Here is a 21,243-nt window from a genome sequence, read left to right as displayed (position 1 = left end):
CGCCCTCTCCGGGCGGCGCCTCCGCCTCCTTGCGGCCAGGGGGTGGGGAAAGGCAGCGGCCTGGTCGGCGAGCGCGAAGGCGGAGGAGGCGGAGCCCGGCCTCCCTCGGCAGCCTCGCCACCGCTTTTCAAACACAAACAAGCGCCCCCGGGGAGCCCTTGGCGCGCCTCTGGCAGCCAAACTGTTGCGCGGCGGCGGCCCGGAGAGCAGCGCCCGCCGGGAGGAGCAGCCGGAGGAGGCGGCGGAGCAGCAGCAGGAGGCGGCGGCGCGTCGCTCTCCCTCCTCGCCGTCTCGCTCGCGGCGGCGGCGGCGCCAGGCAGAGAGGAGGCAGAGGCAGGCCGCCCGCCGGCCCTCGCGGCGCGCCATGTCCCGCTCCAACCGGCAGCGCGAGTACAAGTGCGGCGACCTGGTCTTCGCCAAGATGAAGGGCTACCCGCACTGGCCCGCCCGGGTAAGGCGCCAGCAGGCGGGGGAGGGAAGGGGCCTCGGAGCGCGCCGCCAAGGCAGCGCGGGGCCGGGCAGGCCCCTCGGGCGGGTTCGGCTGCTCCCGCGAGGGCGCCCCCGTCCCTCGGGCCTCGGGCAGGCGGCGAGGGGGTGGGAAAGAGGCCGCGTGGCCCGGCGGCGGCGGGAGAAGCAGCAGGTCCCGCGCGGCCGGGCGCCCTGGCGGGCCGCAGATGAACACCATGCCGGCGCTGCCAGCCAGAGCCGCCCTCCAGGGCCTGGCGGCGGGGTCCCTTCGGCCTCGCCGCGCGGGCTTTTTGGGTTGCGTCCATGGGCGGGCGGAGGGGCACCTCGCGGCTCTTCGAGCTCAGAGATTTTTCCATGGGGGAGAGGAGAAAGGGGGGCTACGCTCGGAAGTCGGGCAGCCCCCTCGCCGGGGCGCCTCCGCGTGTGACTGCGAAGCCGAGCCCCCTCGTGGCCGGGAGTTCCCAAGGCGGGTCCCGGGAGCAGCTTCGCACTGCCCAGCCAAGGCGGCAGGTTGCAGCACGAGGCGCAGGTGAGGCCTGCTCCAGGCAGCCGCCTTTCCTTCCGCGCGGGCCCGGCCGCCTCACCTGCGCCCGGTTTCTGCTCTGGGGAGAACGGGAGGCCCTTCCTTTAGTTGTCGTCATTCATTCGGTAGAATTACTGTAATTGCTTGCAATTAGAGCAATATGCATACTGAGGAGCTGAATTCTTTGGGATTGAAAAGCGTCCAGTTATTTGCTTAGAAACCCAAGTGGCTGCAGCACTTGCTAAATCCTGGCTGCTGCCTAGTACATTCAACCTAAAACAGTGTTTCCCAGAGTTTGGGCTCCAGGTGTTTTTTGGACTACAATTCCCATCATCCCTGACCACTGGTCCTGCTAGCTAGGGATGGTGGGAGTTGTAGTCCAAAAGGATCTGGAGACCCAAGTATGAGAAACACTGGTCATAATGCCCTCCAGGTGTTGTTGGGCTACAATTCCCATCATCTCTCACCATTTTCAGTGGTGGCAGACAGGGGCTGATAGGAATTGGAGTCCAGCATTGTCTGGAGGGCACCATGTTGGCCATTCCTGATCCAGAACGTTGTTGGGTGGGCTGTACCCAACTAAGTCCAAACCCTCTGAAAATACCGTAACAGCCCCAAGTTAAGTCGCTATCATTCATTTCAGTGAGTTGAACTCTGAGTAGGACTAACACTGGATACAGTTTGACAGACCCCCTCTGGAGGTGGTGAGATCTTCTTCCTTGGAGGTTTCTAAGCCGAGGTTGGACGGCCATCTGTCAGGGGTGCTTTAGTTGAGATTCCTGCATTGGAAGGGGTTGAACTACATCAGGCATCCCCAAACTTCAGCCCTCCAGATGTTTTGGACTACAATTCCCAACATCCCTGACTACTGGTCCTCTTAGCTAGGGATCATGGGGGTTGTAGGCCAAAATATCCGGAGGGCCGCAGTTTGGGGATGCCTGAACTACATGATCCTTGGGGTTCCTTCCAACCAGACCGTTCTATGATTCCAACCCTTTCTGTTGAATTCCCACTGATTTGTCATAGGCTACGTTTACTACAAGCTGTGGTGTTTCTTTTCTTTTTATGGGTGTTCTTAGCCACCCTGGGCTGTGAATGAGGAAGGCTAGCATGCAAGAGGTGACACTGATGTGTCTGTCGCAGGAATGCAGTTTCAGAGGTCAGATGCTTCCTCCCACCAGCAGCCAAAAGAACCAAGTTTCTACCCGCACTATTTACATCAGATCTCCCTGTTCCAAAATTCCATCCTATATTGGTGCGGAGCTGGCTTCTACTCAGAGCCAGGGTCTTCTCTGGCATGGCCCCAAGGCTGTGGAAATCCCCCTCGAGAGAGGTCCACCGGGCCTCTTCTCTGCAGACTTCTCGAAAACAGATCATGGAGCATTTTGTTTCAGTTGACTTTCTTTGAACAACTTTCTTTGCTGGCCTTGTTGTTTGTTTCAACCCCGCACCCCCTTTTTTGTTGAGTTAGATCATAGAATGGTAGAGTTGGAAGGGCCCCCTAGGGGTCATTGGACCCACCCCCACTGTTTGATGCTGTACTGTTTTTAATATTCGGTTGGAAGCCGCCCAGAGTGGCTGGGGAAACCCAGCCAGATGGGTGGAGTATTAATAATAATAATTATTATTATTATTATTATTATTATTATTATTATTATTATTATTTAAAAACCTCCAAGGAAGGAGAGTACTGTATACACTACCTTCCCATTGTGTTTTATTGTTTATTTATTTATTTATTTATTTATTTATTTATTTATGAAAATAATAGTTGTTAGTTGCTTTTTAGAAGAAATACTGTTGTTCCATGTTGGATGTTGTGTTGCTTTGGGTAGCACTTTACTCTCACACAGACCTCCTGTGCTGCTGCAGAGTTCCCCTGCATGATTTTAGAAAAAGCATATGAGCTGCTGCATTGGCCTCTAAAGACCCTTTTACTCCCTTTGCTTATGGCAGTTGGATTTGGCTAGGGTGTCACCCCATTTTGAATGAGAATACAGTACCTACGCTAGGGTGTGTGTGTGTGAGAGAGAGAGAGAGAGAGAGAGAGAGAGTAGTGTTTATTGGGTCAAGAGCAGCATTAGAAACTGAGATATGAAAGCTAGGAGCTAAATGGCACCTTAAACCTAGGTTATGGGCGCAACAGTGGAATTTATATCCATGAATGAACTGCAGCTAAAATATTATGTTCATTTTTCACATGGTCTAGTCCTCATCTGAAGACTGCAAAAAAACAAAGCCATACCTCCCCTGCCCGCCTCCCCTAATATTCTTATGAGGGTCCCTTCTCCAATCCTCGGAGTGGTTGGAAGTGGGGAGGCAGAAAAAGGTCCTCCTTTCGTTCCAGCCGTGGCAGTTTTAATCTGAAATCTTAGGCGCGGTACTGCACGTTAATGAAGTTCCCTGTCACAGAAGGCACCTAGAACAACGGGAGTTTCGAACGCTGGTCAAGAGCATTAGCCAAAAGCTAAACCTCTCATTCCCTCCATCTGTAATAGTGCAGAGTTATACCAGCCTACCTTACAGGAATGTTAAGAGAATTATTGACATAATGTTTGGTTTTAGTCTGTCAAGCCCTTTTAAAAAGCTCTGTATAAGTACATGTGTGTCTTCTTGTTTTTACCTGTTGCGCCTGTAGTTGTTTAATTATTTCTGTTTATTCCTGTAACCATGAGGGCTGCAAGCTTGGTTTTTTTCTCAAAATGAGAAAAAGGGAAATTCGGGTGTGGTGCTGATAATGCCAAGGTTTCAGGTTTGGATCCCGTACGGGATAGCTGCATATTCCTGTATTGCAAAGGGTTGGACTAGATGATCCTCAGGCAGTGCTCAAAATTAGCCAGGCACGTTTTACTACTGGTGTGGATCCAGTTGTGCCCATGTGGAGATTTCCGGGCGACAGGTTTAAAAACCTCTGCCTTACTCAATAGTTATTTCCATTTCCACCGTGTGCGTTCCTCCTCCTTGCACACTGGGACAATGAATTGTTGTAAGAGGAAGCTACAATCAAGTGATGTAGTTGAGCTCATAGAATTGTAGCATTGGAAGGGACCCCAAGGGTCATTTAGTCCAGCCCCCTGGCGAATAGATATTCCATTGCAACAAACGCAATCTGGATTTAAGTTGCCATTTGTTGCCTAGCTTATATATCTGAGTTTCTAATTGTGTCATGTCTCTTCCAACTAAACCAGGGGTCAGCAACCTTTTTCAGCCATGGGCCGGTCCACCGCCCCTCAGAGCACGTGGTGGGCCGGAATATATTTTTAATAAAAAAATGAACGAATTCCTATGTCCCACAAATAACCCAGAGATGCATTTTAAATAAAAGGGCACATTCTACTCATGTAAAAACATGTCGGATTGAGAAGGCGATTGGGCCGCATCCGGCCCCCAGGTCTTAGGTTGCCTACCCCTGAACTAAACAATTCTATGGGTCTATTGCTGTGAGAGAAACACTTTTGTATTTATCTCTGAGTAAACCTGCCTATAACTAGGCTCCATGGCCCTTGAATGACCATTGGTGTGAGCAGTGAAATCTGCATATATTTTCGTAAATATTTGTGTGGCTAAAGTTGGATACAGCCCATCAACTTTGTGTGTTTTGCCTGTGAATCTAGGATCCCCCTCCTGCATCTAAGAGGCTATAGGGGGTGCCTGCCTTTAATCAATTAAATATTCCAGCTCCAGCAACGTTGCCAAAACCTTGTCACACCCACCCCTCCATGTATACCCCTCCAAAACTTCTCTGCTGTTGGCTGTTAATTACATTATGTCCTGGCCCAAATCCCGCAGGGAGCTACTGTCAGCCAGTGCCATATGCCCAGTCATCAGGGATGATGGGAGCACTGTCCCTGATGTGGACAGGACTGAACTAGATGCCCCAATGCCTGACTAAACCAGACTTTTGTGGGAAATCATGAGGACTAGAATCTTCCTCTTGCAGAAGGGATACAGCTCAGCATTCAGAATTCGCCAGGCACCTTTTGCACCTGGCTGTTGGCCACTTGTGACCAAGTGAAGATGCCTGGATATCAGGATGGCACCTGACACTCTCACCATCTGAGGATCCTTGGGCCTTTCCTGTTTTCACACACTAACAACACATCCTGTAGAATTCTGTCTGTTATATTTTATCTGCACAATAGGAACAAATTTTGGAAACCAGCCATCTGGCCCCAAAATGGCAACTAGACATTCCATTTTGGCGACTGTAAACCTGGTTTAAGGAGCCGTTTGCCTCCTCGCTTATATATCTGAGTTGTCGCAGCTCGATGCTTGGAGCACCTACTTTGCATGCCAAGCAGTCCTGGTTCAATCCTAAGCATCTCCAGGGAGGACTGGGAGAGACCCATGCCTGAAGCCCTGGTGAGCTGCTGCCAGTCAGTATAAGCAGTACTGAGTTAGATGGACCAGCAGCCTGTATAAGGTAGCTTCCTATACAGAGAGTGGAATAGACCTTTCTAGCCTAAAACTTTGTGATGGGGGTGGCTGTCCTGGAGCTCTCTAGATATTGCACAACGGGTTCCAATACTCACAGTCCCTCAGCATTTGGGCCAATCCTGACTGGGTCCCACGGGAGTTGGAGTTCAGCATCATCTGGGGGTGTTCGGATAAAGGGCCAATTTAGGGAGGAGCATGAGAAGCTGCCTTATACTGACTTGGGCCATTCATCTGACTGACTGGCAGATGTTCTTTGGGGTCTTTGAGTGGCAGGCTTCCCCAGCCCTTCCTGGTGATGCCAGGAGTCGCAGCTGGCACCCTTTGCCTGCAGGGTATATGCCCCAGTGCTGAGCTTTCCCCCAGGAACTTATTTTCATTTTCATAGGTGTTTAATTCCAATGATCAGGGTGGGATGTTTTACATCAGGGCTGTTTGCAATTTTAATTCAGTGTTTCTCCATCTTCCAAAGGCATCACTTTTTAAATCCCTGGATCAAATAAACTTTCCAGTTTTCCATTCTAATATAGGTATATGTTCTGGAATGGAAGCATGCACATCAACTGGGTATCTTGTTTGCAACCCAACTGAACCTTGAATTTTAATTCAGTGTTTCTCCATCTTCCAAAGGCATCACTTTTTAAATCCCTGGATCAAATAAACTTTCCAGTTTTCCACTCTAATATAGGTATATGTTCTGGAATGGAAGCATGCACATCAACTGGGTATCTTGTTTGCAACCCAACTGAACCTTGAATGCTACCCAGGAGCATAATCTATTCTAGAACCTCTCCAGCATCGGAGCCAACAAAGGTTTTGCACTGCAAAATTTAATAGAATCGTAGGGTTGAAAGGGACCCCGAGGATCATCTAGTCCAACCCCATATGATCACAGAACTTGTATCTGCTTAGGGGAGCTGCTGCATACAAGGACACTAAGGAAGGTCCAATATGGTTTCACATTGGATGGGAAACTGCATGTTGCAGGAGGTTGGGCTAGATAACCCTCAGGGGCCCCTTCCAACTCTTCCATTCTATGATTCTAAGCAAGATCACTTCCTTGAAGGCGAAGTGCCAAGAACTTTCCAAAAGTGACGGTGGCTGGTAGGTCCTGGGCAGAGGAGTGTTTCTCCACGATAAGGAAAGTAGATGGTCATGCTGTTAGTTTGGCATAAGGCGATATGAACAAATAGAATAATAGACGGCCACTTGTGTCATATTGATGATGCTAGACCTCAAGAGTCTCATCTTTGCTGCTGATTCACTCTCTTACAGAGGAAAAAGGGTCTGCACTGTGCTTGAAAGGTGGCCACAGATTCTGGCTACACTGACAAGCTCCTGTTCCTTTTATATGTTATACCGATTAAACATTACATAAAGATAAACAGTAAATGAGCTAGTCGGGAAACGCAAGAGAGGTGAAATGAGCTATGACCTAAATGTGTTTCTTTTGCGTTCAGGTATTTCAAACCAGGTTGTTAAGGAGCATTGAGGTTGCAATCCTATACCCAAAGCCACTTACCTGGGGGTAAGCCCCACTGAATTAAGAGAGACTTCTTTTAAGTAGACATGCATAATAGGTTTGTGCTAATGTAGCTCCACTTCTAAAATAATCTGGCTTAAACTTCAGAAAAGCCTGGTTTGGTTTTTTTAATGCACCATTCCATGGGGCTGCTGCAGCTGGCCATGGGGGTCCTGAGCCCCCCCCCCCATTCCTGGGGTGGTGCTTTCCCCCATGTTTCGTTCCATGGGGCCTGGGTTTCCCCACATCAGACACCCAGCTCCCTCTGCTCCAAAGGGAGCTGGGAGCTGCCACAAGTGTGGCATGCCCCATGGCAGCGTCTGCCAGGCCTTTTAATTTGCCAGGGAACCTTCTCAGGCTCATGGCTTGATTTGCTGCGACGGGCCAGGCGTGGAAGCAAGGGAGTTATGGGCACCTAGCGAAAACTTCCTCCTCCAGGCTGGCTTCCCTTGGTGTGCAGCCATTTTTGCCTCTGCCTGCACCCGGCAGCCGCGTTTGCTCGAAACCCTGCTGCCACAGGGCCTGGGAATGGCTGCCTTTTGTCACTGCCGCTCTTGCAAAACAAAACAGAAGCAGCCTGGCTCTCTTCTGCTGCCGCCTCTTTTCTTCCTTCCTTGCTGTGGCCTGGCGGTTGGAGGAGAAGGGGAGCGGGAGGGGGAAGGAGGCCTCTCCTCTCCTCTCCCAAGAGGGAGCCAGGAAAGCCTTGCGGTTTGGGGGGAGGGGAGGGGAGGGATCAGGGGATGGGTGGCTCTGTCCTCCACCTCCACCGCACAGATGGTCCCTGCTGTCTCTGCAAGAGGTGCTCCTGTTTCAGCACATCAAAGGGTCCTCTGGGCCCCCACCCCATGGAGGCCAGCAGAGCAGGACCCCTGGCCTGGCTTGGCTTCATGCCCCACAGGGCCTGGAGGATCTCCCTGGCCCCCACTTAGCGTGTGCATCCTCCTGATGCAATTGTATCTGCTATTTTCTATGTGCTTGATACATTTTGTTCATTTATAACACTTGGCCATCTTACATTACCAGCCCAAACAATTACAGTCTATTTAAAAACCCATCAGAAGTTTTAAATGAGCACAGAAGCTTGACCCAGCAGACCTGATTTAACTGTCTCCATTTAGGCAGCTCAAAAATGTTCATTGTTTCAATGCTGAGCGAATCAACCTGTTTGGAGGGTTTCTTAGCAAAAGGATGCAATTTATAGAGCTGAACTCCATGGGGAGATGACCTAACATCGCCTTCCCTATTTCACCTATATTAGAGCTGTTCAGTTTACAATTTGCAGAGTTTCAAAACTGGGCAGGTCCCTGTCCTCAAATGGCTTACAATCCAAAGCAGAAAATGCAGAAGACCTGGAGAGATTGAGAGGAAATAAAATGGATGTTACTGCTATTATTTTATGTCTTGTTAAAATACCCAAAGTTGGGTTAAGAAGGGAATAAACAAGGCGGTCAAAATCAAGCAAAGTTTAATAAGAAATGAAGCAGAACAACCTAGTGATATAAATGCAGTGAATGTTAAACCATGTTGAAATAAAAAGGATTTATTCAGTGGAAGGAAGAAGTTACATGTGGGTCTGCAGGGGGGGGCAGGATTGGAACTGGTGCCACATCAGGGGCAGGATCCAACCATGCAGGGCCAGGGAAACCTTGCAAGGCTTTGGGCATCAGGGCAAAACCCATTTCTCATTGCCCAGGCATTGTAAATGGATCCATTTACCCATTTAATGAAGTTTTGGGACTGTTTTCTATTATAGGGTCACTTCTGGTGATACTTATTGCTCACTGTTCTGATATCCGTTGATAAAGGGTAGTTTGTAAGTAGCTTGATTATTAAAATGAATAAAATAACAGCCTTGGGTGGGTTTGTTTGAGGGCAGGGGCAGTTCACTGAAGCTGAATGCTGGAAGATTCAGGACTGCTGCAGTGCAGAGTTAAACTATGGAACTCCCTCCCACAGGAGGTGTAGATGGCCACCAACCTGGGTGGCTTTAATAGAGAGTTGGACAAATTTATGCAGGAGGGAGAGGGCCATGGAGGGCTACTAGCCAGGATGGCTGTGCTCTGCCTCCACAATCGGAAGCAGCAATGCTGCTGAATGCCAGTGGCTGGAAGACGTGGGAAGGGGGGGGGGTTCCGGTGCTTAGGTCCTGCTTGTGGGTTTTCTGAAATAGGCATCTGGTTGGATACTGGAGTAAATGGGCACCCTTGGGCCTGATCCAGCAAACGGGCTCTTAGGTTCCTATGAGATGGTGGAAAACAAATAGGGCTTGTTTTCCCCTCTTGTGACTTGGAAAGGTGGCTAGTGGTTTCTGGAGATGGCCTGGGCCTCCTGGCACCCGCCTTGCCAGGCTGGCTCTCCCCCCACCCCCCACCCCAGTTCCCAGGCTTGGTTTCCAGGCTTGGCTCCCAGCTGGAGCAGTAGGCAGAACTAGTCCCTCTGTTCCAGGCTGCTCCCTTTGCAAAGAGCAAAGGAAAGCAACTCCCTCTCCCCTGTGCCCAGGCTCTATGCTTGAGGAGTGACACGGGCTTCATCTTTGCAGGGGGTTGGACCAGTTGACCCTTTGAGGTCCCTTTCAACTCTACTATTTGGGTTAATCCAGGGTCCGGTCTGGTTGCATTTGGGATCAACCAGGGAGTGGGGAAAGGGCCTTCTCCGGCCCCCAATTTGCCCACCCACCCCTTTCTGCTGCGGTACCCATTCCACACCCCCACGCTGGCCATCTTGAAGGCCCCTGCCTGCTGACCTGCCCTGTTGCAATCAGGCTCTGCCCCCCCCCCCCAGCCAGGGAAACCTGTTTCCTAGCCGGCCTTTCCTGTTGGCCCAGATGGTCATCTCCATTGCCCGCCACCCACCAGAGACCGGGGGGGCGGGTTACAGGTGTTCCTTTGGGTGTCCTCTCACCTGCACAGATTTGTTAGACTGTCTCTCTCTCTCGCTCTCTCTCACACACACACCATCCCTTTCCAGATAATGCTGATCACGCTCCCCAAAAAACCTCAGGTGGAAAAGAGTGTTTGGGAGGGGGAACCCCCCCTTCTGCCTGGCTGCATTGTTGCCCCACAGTGGGCAAGCCCCAGGTGGAGAGGCATGGGGCTGGCAGGGCAAAGCCAGGCCTGGGGGACCGAGCTGGATTTGTGCTGGAAGATGGGCCTCCTTCTGCTGCTGCCAGGCTGAGTCTGCCTCTGGCGCAGCCTCCTGGCAGAGGTGCCTGGCCTGTGTGTGCTTGCATGCGTGTGTTAATGTGGGGCCAGTGCCAGGGGGGCAGAGGGCAGAGGCCTGCTTTGCTTTGCTCTGGCCCTCTGCCCTCTGGCTGGGCTCCCCTCCCTCCCCTGTCAAGCCAAAGAGAGGCCGAGAAGAGAAAGTCCTTCACACAAAGAGTTAAACTTTGGAACTCCGTCCCACAGGAGGCAGGGATGGTCACCCACATGGGTGGTTTTATAAGAGGACTGGACAAATTCTGGGAGGAGGAGAGGGCTATTGAAGGCTAGGTTTTTGTGCTCAGATCCTGCTTGTCAGCCCCTGTGAGAAGAGGAACCAGGTTCTTCTTCATTTTATATGGAGCCTCCGGGTCCAGAGACAGTCTTTCTGGATCCCTAGGTTCTGGCTGGTTTGGGAGGCTGGACTAGATGGGCCCCCTTTGGGCTGCTCCAGCAGGCTCTTCTTAGAAAGGACTCCTGCCTGGGCGAGGTCCGTCTTTGCACCCAGCCGCAGATTCCAGCCAACCTTTGCACCTGCTCCTTTGCTCTCAGGGGTGGGTGAGGCTTCCCAGGCCTTGGCAGGTGCTGGCGCTGTGGGTGCCCAGTCCCTTTGCATAGGCCCTGCTGGGGATCTTCAGCCCTCCATGACTGCTCTTGAGGGTCCAGAAGCCCCTTTGCTCATCTGTCTGTGTGGGACAGGGGGTGCCTTTCCCCATCTCCATTTGGAGGCATCAGGGATTGAACCCGGGACCCTTCCCAGGGCACGCAGTCTGCTCCCCCGCTGATCTGTGGCCTTCCCTCTGGAAACACAGTTAAGGTCCCAGTCCTCATGGTTCCAAACACCGGGAGCTGCCTCCGGGTCTGTCTCGCTCAGTATTGTCGGCACTGGCCGGCAGCAGCTGCTCACTAGAGGGATTTGGGTTGGGGGAGGCATTCCCAGCCCTACCTGGAGATGTTGCCTGCGGAGAGGGAACCTGCAACCTTCTGCATGCCAAACAGCTGCTCTGGGGCAGAAGGAGGCATTGTTGACCTTCAGTGGCAGCCTCTCCCTCTCCTCCCACCCTAGTGATAATGGCTGAAGGGTGAATGAGGCCAGCCCCATTGGCCAGATCCCCAGGTGGGACAAAGGGCACTCTCTGGGGTCCTTGTGGCCACCTCCCTCCCTCTGAGGAAACCCAAGCGAGGCTGAGAGGCAGGAAGGGGCCTCCTGGCGGTGACTCAGCAAGGGTGGCGGCGGCCCCTCCTCCTCCTCCACCACCATGAGTCAGGCTGGCAGGGCAGGGCCAATAGGAGAGCCTGCTGGATCAGGCCAGAGGCCCCTCTGCTCCAGCCTCCTCTTCTCCCAATGGTCAAACACCCCTCCGAACCAAGGAATCCAGATAGACTGCCTCTGGACTTGGAAGGTCCATAGGAACAGAAGGGGAGCCTGGCTGCTGGATCAGCCCTAAGAGGACCCGGCCCGTCTGGCACAGCCTCTTCTCCTCACAGAGACTGACCAGAGGGTCTAAAGGGAAGCCCCCCCCCCGCAAGAGCCCGTGAATTTTTCTCATCCTCTTTTAAAGCCATCCAGGTTGGCAGCCATCACTGCTGCCTCTTGCAGGAGACATTGGCCTGACACAACTGCAGCCTGTTCTGATGGAGCCTCCAGATCCAGAGGCAGTCTATCTAGACCAGGGGTCAGCAAACTTTTTCAGCAGGGGGGCCAGACTGTATTTTGGAAAAAAATATGAACGAATTTCTGTGCCCCACAAATAACCCAGAGATGCATTTTAAATAAAAGGACACATTCTACTCATGTAAAAACATGCTGATTCCCAGACCATCCGCAGGCCGGATTGAGAAGCCGATTGGGCCGCATCCGGGCCCCGGGCCTTAGTTTGGGCACCCCTGATCTAGACTCCTAGGTTCTTATGGGCATTGGGCCAGTGGGAGAGATGGGCCCCCTTTGGCCAGATCCTGCTGCAGGGCTCTTGCTGGATTCTGAGGATGGGGGCTGCACCCCCCCTGCCCTTTGGAGGCACTGGGCCTCTTCCTCTTCCTCCTCTTGGCAGCCCACCTGCCTCCTTCCCTCTGAGAGCCTCCTTTGTTCCCCTTTGTGGTTGGGGGGGGTATTGGGTTTCCCTCCACACCTTCCTCCTCCCCCAGGAGAAGCAGCACCTGCCTCTTCCTGCAGCTCAGAAACAGCTCAGGGGACCTGGGAGCAGGATTAAGCCTTTTGTCTCTCTCCAACCTTTTTTCTTTTTAACAATCACCAGATTGGGGTAGGGGGTGTCCATGAGGAAGAAGCAAGGGGGGAGGAGCCTGTTCTCTGGGCAAGAGAGAGGCCCATATGGAGGGGAGGGGCATTTCTCAAGCCGGGCTGCCAGCATAACTGTAGGGTTGGGAGGGACCCCAAAGGATCATCTAGTCCAACCCCCTGCAGTGCAGGGATGGCAGCTGAAGCATCCATGACAGGTGCCTGGAGGGAGCATTGAGGACCTGAGAGGGGCAGACAGAGGCCACAAATCATGCACTGTGTGTGTGTGTGTGTTTCTCCCAAGTGCTTTGTTGGCCTTTGGGGATCTGCCCATTCACCCCTGCTTTAGTTAATGTTTGCTTTTAAGCATCATGACCCCCCCCCCTTTAAGAAGCACCCATCTGGGTCAGAGGAAGACTCCTGCCTCCCCTCCTTCAGATGCGGGTCGGCCAAATGCCCCTGTGAGGCCTCAGGCAGGCCATCATAGGGGCCCATTGAGCCAACCATCCTGATTTCCAGTACCCCTAAGAACCTACGAGTCAAGATAGACTGCCTCTGGACCTGGAGGTTCCCTACAAACATAAGAACCTTCAGGATGGGGGGGGTGTCCCTGGGGTGGGGGGGAGGGAGCACAATTGGAAAAAGAATTGTTTCGGAACCTCCCTTGCCCCTAGAGACCCATCGGGATGAAATAATATTAAAAGAGAACTCAGTAAGGAAAAAATGGATAACATGTTAAAAATAAGATTGGGAAATAGGGAAATAGAAGGGGGAATATGAATAGAAAACTGCCTAATTGAGATTTTAAAATGCAAATCTGGAAGGGGGGAGGTAGGGGAGGCCAATATATAAAAATGTTTATGAAGAATGAATAGATATATCTATATCTATCTATCTATCTATTTATCTATGCTTTTTCTTCTTCTTTTTTAGTTTTTATTTTTGCTTTTTTGGCAGGGGGGATTATTTTTCTTTTTTAGGGTGGGGGAGGGAGGGATGGGAGGGCTTTTTTCTGTTTTCTTTTTTTCTAGTAGAGACGTATGGATAGATAGGGGGGGTGGATACTCTTTTCCGTCTTGCCTCGTAACTCGGGGCCCACTGGTGGCAGAAGAGGACTCTGGAGGAGGGGGAGGGGGATAAACCCCAACTACAAAAATGGAACACCTCCAACTATCCGCCCGGCATGGGACCTTCTCGTGGCAGGAGGGGGCTCGTGGGGGGGTGGAAGAGGGTGGAATGAATTTGATTTGTGTCTCCTATGTTTATTTTGTAAAACCAATAAAAATTATTTTTTTAAAAAAAGAACCTTCAGGATCAGATCAATGGCCCACTAAGTCCAGCATCCTCTTCCCCTGCCCTCCTGTGCAGAAGCCGGTCATTCACTTGGGATAATGAGGACTAGAATATTGCTTTTGTGTTTAGGGTGAGAGCCTGTAGGGCAGCTGCTTTGCTTGCAGAAGTCCCTGGCTGTTGGCTGGGGGTGATGGGATGGTTGGGTGCAAATCCTGTCCATTTGGAGGTGGCAAAAGGAGCCCCTGGGGGCCAGCTGTGGAGATCAGAGCGGCCCCAGGCCAGCAGGTGGCTTTGCAGGGCCAAAATCACATGGGAGAGAGGGAGTTGGATGGCCTTTGTTAGGCAGAGAAGAAAATCCAGCGGGAATTTGGAAGTACTCCTCTCCTCCCATCTGCAGGGACTGGTTGCCGCCTGGCCATTGTTCCTCCCTGCCGCCCCCCCAATCCCTGTCTCCCCCCCCCCAGCTGCAGAATCTGCTGAGCTAAATTGGTGAGGCAGTCTAGACAGGAGCTTACCATTGGCCAGAAGGGGGCAGGGGCAGGGAGCCCTTGTCCCCTTGCAATCCTGGCCCTGTGCCGAAAATAAGAGTGGCTGCCTGCCAGATCAGTGCCCCCCCCTCCCTGTGTGTGTTCCCTAGCACCCGGGAGGCTGGCCCTCACCACCATCCCCCTGCCCCAAAAGCAACCTGTAAGACGGGGCCTTTTAAACAGAACCCAACTGCTGGGCTTTTCCTTTCAACATTCAGTGTTACCTTGTCTACCATCTTCCTCTATTGCCACACCTGAGGCGGTTTGCAATCCGAAGAAACAACAGCACATGCAATAAAAGTCACATATCTTACAATGATCCAATCCAATGTCAAAAAGTCATAATATGAAAATATGACTTTAAGCAACTTAAACAGTTGAGATTCCGGCCTTGCAGGAGGTTGGAGTAGATGACCTGTGGGGTCCCTTCCAGCTCTGCAGTTATGTGGTCCTTTGAATTAATGTCCAATAATCCATTTGAAATATAGTAATACACAATCAGATTAACTCAAAAAGATCAGTGATTAATAATAGAGAAGAGTTGGAACAAATCATTAATAAAACTATAGCTGATAAAAAATAACAGCAAGTTGCAATACATAAAATGCCGGAATACATTAAAAAATGCAAAAGGATCACACGGAGCAACATAACTTATTTTTTTAAATCCCCAAAATATATTTATTTCCCCCACCCCTCTGGATCAGACCTGGGGGGGTGGAGAATGTCCTGGTGCCCCCAGTGGCCAGTCGGCTTAATTCAGAGCCCTCATGGAGGATGCAAAGTCCCCTCCCCACCCGCTTGCTGCTTTCCTTTCTTTTTCCAGTGGTCCTCTGTGATAGACTGCCTCTGAGCCCAAAGGCTCTATCGCGGTCTGTAGCTCTCTGTGGCTTTGCCCCCATTTAGAGCTGCCTCCCAGTTGGGAGATAATCCCACCTTCTGCACACCAGGCACCTGTCCTCTCCAAATCTCTTGCAGTTCATGGGATGCTACGTCTGCCCAGCTTTTCCCACCCCCCCACACCCGATACAGTTGAGCTCTGACTCCCCTCTGGACTTAATGCGCCTCCATCTTTTTGATGATAGCAGCAGAGGTATATTGCCAAAAGAAGTGGCCTTACCTGTGATCTCAGCAGCTCAAATAGTCATTGCAACCTTAGTCCCAAAATCTGACATTGGGCGCATAGCCCCATTGCAGAGCTATCGTGGATAAAATTAGGAAATACTTTGAGATTTCAATGCAGACTAGAACCTGCAGAACCCTTTTGTATGATTTTGTTACATATAAAGTGGAAGCATTGTTTTCCTGGGACAAGCCTGGCCCATCTGGATGGGACAAGCCTGGCCCATCTGGAACTAGAGGATAACCTGATTCCTGCCATGCAGGAAGGGGGAACTGTGGGTCCCTTCCGACTCCACGATTCTGTGACTCCAAAAAACTTCTTGTTCCTTTTCCTCTCTGTCCAGATTGATGAGATGCCAGAGTCCGCTGTGAAATCGGCTTCCAACAAGTACCAGGTCTTTTTCTTCGGGACCCATGAAACGTGAGTAGAAGGAAGGAGCCAGTTTTTCCTTTGCGAGGGGGATTTGCTTCTGCACCTGAACAGAGCTGCATGTGTGTGTGTGTGGATATCAGACTTGGGAGCTGCTCCTTCCTGTGTGATTTGGGGCTGGGGTCCAGCATGGGGGTGTCATGGGAGAATGGCTGCATATGATTGCCACTGGGAAATTCTGAATATTGAGCCAGCGTGCTAATACTTGATATTTAAGTTTGTTTTTTTAGGCATTCCACCACCACCACCCCCTGGCCAGGGCTGTAAGACAAAAGGTTGAAAGCCTATCAGAATTGTAGAGTTGGAAGGGACCCCAAGGGCCACGGATTCAGGTTCTGCCCTCTGGAGCAGCAGAAAACAGGCTGGCTTCATGGGATGGCCCTTCAGATATTAGCTGACCATCATGTCACCTCTTGTTCTGCTCTTTTCCAGTCTGAACAGACCTAACCACATCAAAGAAACAACTGTTTAAAAATTGCTGCGTGTGTTTTGAGTTTTCCTCCTCCCTCCCTATCCCATTTCCCTTGTGTGTCATGTCCTTTTCTTTTACTGTAAGCCTGTTCAGGCAGGGACTGCCTTGTTCCGCTCTGGGAGTATTTTTTGGCTGCGGAGCAGGCCATACAGATGCTTCAAAGAAACACATAAATTAAAGAAACTTAGAGCGGGGCCTAGCATGCATATAGGCTTCTCCAGTGGGGTTTTCAGGGGCCAGTCTGGACCAGCCTACGGCCCTTGTTTGTGTGTATGACTTGCGGCTTCTCTATCTCTCCACCTAGGGCGTTTCTGGGACCCAAAGACCTCTTCCCGTATGAAGAGTGCAAGGGGAAATTTGGGAAGGCCAACAAGCGGAAAGGCTTCAGCGAAGGCCTCTGGGAGATAGAGAACAACCCCACCGTCAAGGCATCCGGCTATCAGGTGCGCTGTGGGGAGCCACGCCTCAAAAAACCCTCAAGATTAGTTCCTCCGCCCAACAGAGCTGAAATTCCCAGTGGCCCAAACACATGACAGTGCCTGGGATTCCCATGTGCCTTAAGTGTGGGGTGTAGCCAGGGCCTGCTGCTCCTTCTGTGGGGCTGGCTTCCCGGCCTCTGAGGCCCCAGAGATGGGAGGCCTCGTTCCGTGGTTCCAGTCCCAGTGGGGAAACTAAGGCTGAGTGTGTGCTTTCTGCCGCTTCCTCCGCAGCCGACCCAGAAAAAGGGCCCCACGGAGGACGCGGGGGCCGAGCGGGAGCCGGAAGCAGGGCAGAAGAAGGAGACCCCCGAAGGGAGCAGCGATGAGGAGGGGAACCTGGTGATTGACGAGCAGTCCAAGGAGAAGAACGAGAAGGCTGGGAGCAAGAGGAAAGCAGAGGGGGCCCTCCTGGAGGTAGGCAGACAGGGGGACGAGCCCACCCCTCCAACACATAGCCCTCTCACAGCGGCCGGCTGGGGTGCAAAGGGTTACAAGTGAGGGCACCGTAGTGTCGGAAGGGACCCCTGGGGCCATCTAGCCCAACCCTTGCAGCGCAAGAAGCAGCACAGCTCTTGAGCTGCACAGAAGTGCTGGGGGAGACGTGTGGGTGTTGGGGGGGCTGAACCTCCCTGACCCCTCTGTCTGCCTTGCAGGACTCTTCCCCAAAGCGTGCCAAGGAGAGCGAGGACCAGGAGGGCGCTGGGGGGGAGAAGCCCAAGGGCTGTGAGGGAGACGCCCCCAAGGAGCCGGAGAAGCCCAAGAAGCAGCAGCCCAGCAGCCTCCTCCCGGACGGCGGGGAAAAGGAGGAGAACAGCAGCCGAGGTGCTGTCGCGCCGGCAGGAGGCGAGGGGAAGGAGGAAGCCTCCGAGGAAGAGGACGAGGAGGAAGAGGATGAGGACGAGGAAGAGGAGGAGGCCAGCAGAGACCACAAGGAGAGGTGAGGGCAGGGGAACAGGAGGGGGGAGGGCTCCCTGACCCGGAGGCAGCCTGGCTTCTGCTAGTGCCCAGGGGTCAGGAGAAGGAAGGATCCTAGAGGGGGGAGGGACCCCCAGGGGTCACCCAGCCCAGCCCACTGCAATGTTCCCCCTCTGCTCTCTCGTAGCCTGTAGCCGGCCGACCCGACCTGCTCTTCTCCTTCTCCGGACCCGATCCCGGCCTGCTGGCGGTTTCCCTGGGTGCTCAGAACCAGACTCCGACCCGCTGCCTGTGCCACTCGTGGGGAGGGGGGTCAGGAGCCACATTTCAGCGGAAGGAAGCGGAAGGAAATTGCTCTGCCCAGCTGCCTCCCTCCATCTCTCTCTCTCCCTCCCTCCATCTCTCTCTCTCCCTCTCCTCTCCTCTCCTGGCCCCGCCATTTTGCGGGTCCCGCGCTTTGAGTTAGTCCTTTCTAGGGGGTTGGGAAATGCTGGTCAGCCACTTTGAAATAAAAGCAGTTGAATGCCTTTTTAAAAAAACAACCATGGTTTTGGATTTGCTTCCTGGCGCTCTGTGGTGAAATTGGGGGGGGGCTGGTCCTTTGCACCTTCTCAAAACAGGGTGGGGGTGGAATAAAGGGCATTTGGGCGTGAAAGGCCTCACCCTCAACCCCATGAAATGAGCCTCCGATGTTGCCATCTGCATCCCCCTCCCCAGGTTGCCTCAACACAGGTGGCTGACGTCTGCTTCGCAGGGACTGCCTGCCAACGTCCCCCAGAGGACACACCCCCACTGGCCAAAAGGGGCTCCTGGGAGGCTCTAGGCAAGTGCAGCAATTGCTGGCTGGCCTTTTTTTCTTTCAAATACCTTGTTTTGTGGTGCTTTGGAGCCATCCCCCTGCAAGGAAAAGGAAGGTGGGGAAGATTCAGCCAAGGGCACCCGAAAGGATCAAGGGGGTGGAGTGACTTCCATGAGGAAAGGTTGCACCCTTTGGGACTTTTTAGTTACAGTGGTGTCCAGACTTTTTTCAAAGAGGGCCAGATTTGATGAAGTGAAGGGCCGTAAGGGCCAAACAAAGGGCCAACCATAGTTGTTGAGCTTTTTTCGGATTTTACGCCGAAGTTGTTGAGCTTTTATTAGGATTGAAGTTGTGGAGTTTTTATTAGGGTTGAGGTTGTTGAGTTTTTTTTAGGATTTTACCCCAGGAAATAAACTGCCACAGGGGCCGGATTAAACCAGCTGGCGGGCTGGATTAGGCCCCCAAAACAGACTTTGGACATGCCTGGTTTAGAGAAAAGGCGAAGAGGCGACATGATAGAAGTTTATAAAATTGCATGTGGCACAGAGAAAGGGGACAGAGAAAAGATGGATGTTGGGAGATAGGACAGTCAAAAGTCAGGCCTAGATAAAACTTTGGACCTCCTTCCCACAGGAGGCTCCGATGGCCGCCAACCTGAATGGTTTTAAAAGAGGGTTGGGCAAATTCATGGAGGAGGAGAGGGATATCGATGGCTACTAGCAATGATGGCTGTGCTCTGCTCTTCACGATCAGAGGCCGCCGTGCTTCTGAATGCCGGTTGCTGGAAGCCACAGGAGGGGAGAATTGCTCTTGTGCTTGGATCCTGCTTGTGGTTTCCCCAGAATAGGCTTGGCCCCTGTGAGAACAGGATGCTGGTCTAGATGGGTCCCTTTTGGCCTGATCCAGCAGTCAGGCCCTCCTTATGTTTGAAAATCACCTAAAGGGGGAAGACGATTGAAGCGGAAGCTATTGGGCGTGTCCTGTGCTCTTCAGTCGCTGCTAACTGAGCCAAGCTGAGTGGCACTTGACAGGGTGAGGTGGGCATCCATGGAGGGGGGGGCAAACCTGTCTCAGATTCCACCCCCGACAGACATTTTGTTAATCCAGAAGGACCCCATGAACAATCCTGCAAAGCACTAGTTCTGGTTCTGCTTCCTGCATCTCAAAGGCATCTCGTAGAGCAGGGAGGCGTTCAGCCAAGGGCAGCCCAAATGTTTGTGGGGATGGAGAGAGGTTTGTCTACCTTGTAATCATAGAATCCTACAGCTGTAGAGTCAGAAGGAACCCTGAGGATTCTAGTCCAACCCCCTGCAATGCAGGAAACGTGTAGCTGTCCCCTGATGCTAGACTGTAGTGGGGTCATCCAAGGAATCTGAATGTTTGAGGACTCTGGACAGGTGAAAGAACGTCATTCAAATACGGTAGCATGTATCTAAACATATTAAACTGTACAATGCTCTGTGAAGGATTGCAGTGGCCTCCAATTTGGAGGACTTTAAAGGGTTTAGGTGGCTGCTGGTTCCCCCATAGCTGTGTGCTGCTGTGTCCAGTACAGGAGGCAGTAAATTCCCCTGAACACAAGCTGCTGGGACCCATTGCAAGTGGGGGCAGCCCTGCTTGTGGGCTTCTCATAAGAGGCATCTGCAAAGACACAAGGCTGGACTAGATGGGCACTGAAATACAGGAAGAAAACGGAAATGGAAAAATCAGGGCAGTTAAAAATTGAATTCACTGGTGTGCAGTGGTTAGTTCCATCCCTGAGAGCCCAGGCTTAAAATTCCCACTCGGCCACGAAGCTCCCTGGGCGACCTTGGGCCTGGTCTCAGGCTCTCTGCCTAGCCTACCTCACAGGGTTGTGAAGATAATTTGTAGAGGGGGAGAGCACCCCCTTGAGTTCCCCAGAGGAAAGGTGGAATATGGAAAGGTGGAACTTGGAGATACGTAATAAAATACATAAATGTGGGAGCACAAACATGTTTTTTGAAAGATGCCCAGAGGTGGTGAATGTGGGTGTGCACCCAAGCAGAGAGAGAAGGTGGCTCCATAAGACAGTTCAGCCTCCACACTAAAATCAAAAGGCAAGAACATTCAAACTTCTGGAACCAACAATCCACAAGGAGCACATGGAGAACCACCTGAGTGGACAGGTGAGTTTTAAGGAGGCATCAGAAACTGGACCACAGTCGAGGCCCCCTTACTTCCTGCAAGGCTGGGGGTGTTTGGGGGAACTAGCCTAGATCCAGCTGCCTACCCCCCTTGGTGGGGGTAAATTAAGGGGTGGGCCAAGAGCTTGGCAACATGCCAAGTGGGGCCACAGGGCAGGGAAAGAGAGTTTCCACCAGGGCCCAGAGTCTGCAGGGCCAGACCTTGGTCAGGCTCTGACCTCACAATTGACTGCAGAATCAGGAATGTCTATTTCCCAAGAGACCAGGTGAGCTGTTTGCTAGGATCCTCAGATCAGTTGGAAGCACAGGCAACGGTCTCCTTTGGATCAGTTGACATCGCAGACGTCTGCTTGGGTTTTTTTTACAGACCATTTAAATTCAAATTTATACAGAAAAGAAACAGTGCTGAATATGTAATATGACTGCATATCCTTTGCAAGTAGGCAGGGGAATAGTTTTGTTTTGTTTTTAAATAAATTTGTTAGCAAGTTTTATAGTCAATAAACATACTGGGTTTTCCACTCTTGTTTAGTGGAAACTCAGAAAAGTTGTCCTGGTTATTCTTGGGGGAGGAACCTCTGAAACCACCTTAGGCTGAGTTAGACTGCTGGTCCATCTCACTCCATATTGCTTGCACTGACTGGCAGCAGCTCTCCAGGGT

The 21,243-nt window shown here is 52.0% G+C and overlaps 1 protein-coding gene across 1 annotated transcript; it reads left to right on the top strand.

The window, feature by feature from the left end:
• The first annotated feature begins 54 nt into the window (after window positions 1–54).
• On the top strand, window positions 55–18,160 carry HDGF (heparin binding growth factor). The gene is made up of 6 exons (XM_035135912.2): window positions 55–451; window positions 15,667–15,743; window positions 16,529–16,667; window positions 16,935–17,117; window positions 17,357–17,640; window positions 17,806–18,160. Exons 1-6 carry the CDS (start codon window positions 365–367, stop codon window positions 17,810–17,812), a joined length of 777 nt encoding a protein of 258 aa, XP_034991803.1. The 5' UTR covers window positions 55–364; the 3' UTR covers window positions 17,813–18,160.
• Window positions 18,161–21,243: the final 3,083 nt, after the last annotated feature.

The sequence above is a fragment of the Zootoca vivipara genome, chromosome 17 (genome assembly GCF_963506605.1).
Source record: "Zootoca vivipara chromosome 17, rZooViv1.1, whole genome shotgun sequence".
Taxonomy (NCBI): Eukaryota; Metazoa; Chordata; class Lepidosauria; order Squamata; family Lacertidae; genus Zootoca; species Zootoca vivipara.
This window is presented reverse-complemented; position numbering and strand designations above follow the sequence as displayed.

Excerpts from the sequence above, each read along its gene's own strand:
- HDGF (XM_035135912.2), top strand. The coding sequence starts at position 365 with ATGTCCCGCTCCAACCGGCAGCGCGAGTACAAGTGCGGCGACCTGGTC. Across the intron at positions 15,744-16,528 it reads TTCTTCGGGACCCATGAAAC|GGCGTTTCTGGGACCCAAAG; the intron begins GTGAGTAGAAGG and ends CTCTCCACCTAG. Across the intron at positions 16,668-16,934 it reads TCAAGGCATCCGGCTATCAG|CCGACCCAGAAAAAGGGCCC; the intron begins GTGCGCTGTGGG and ends CTTCCTCCGCAG.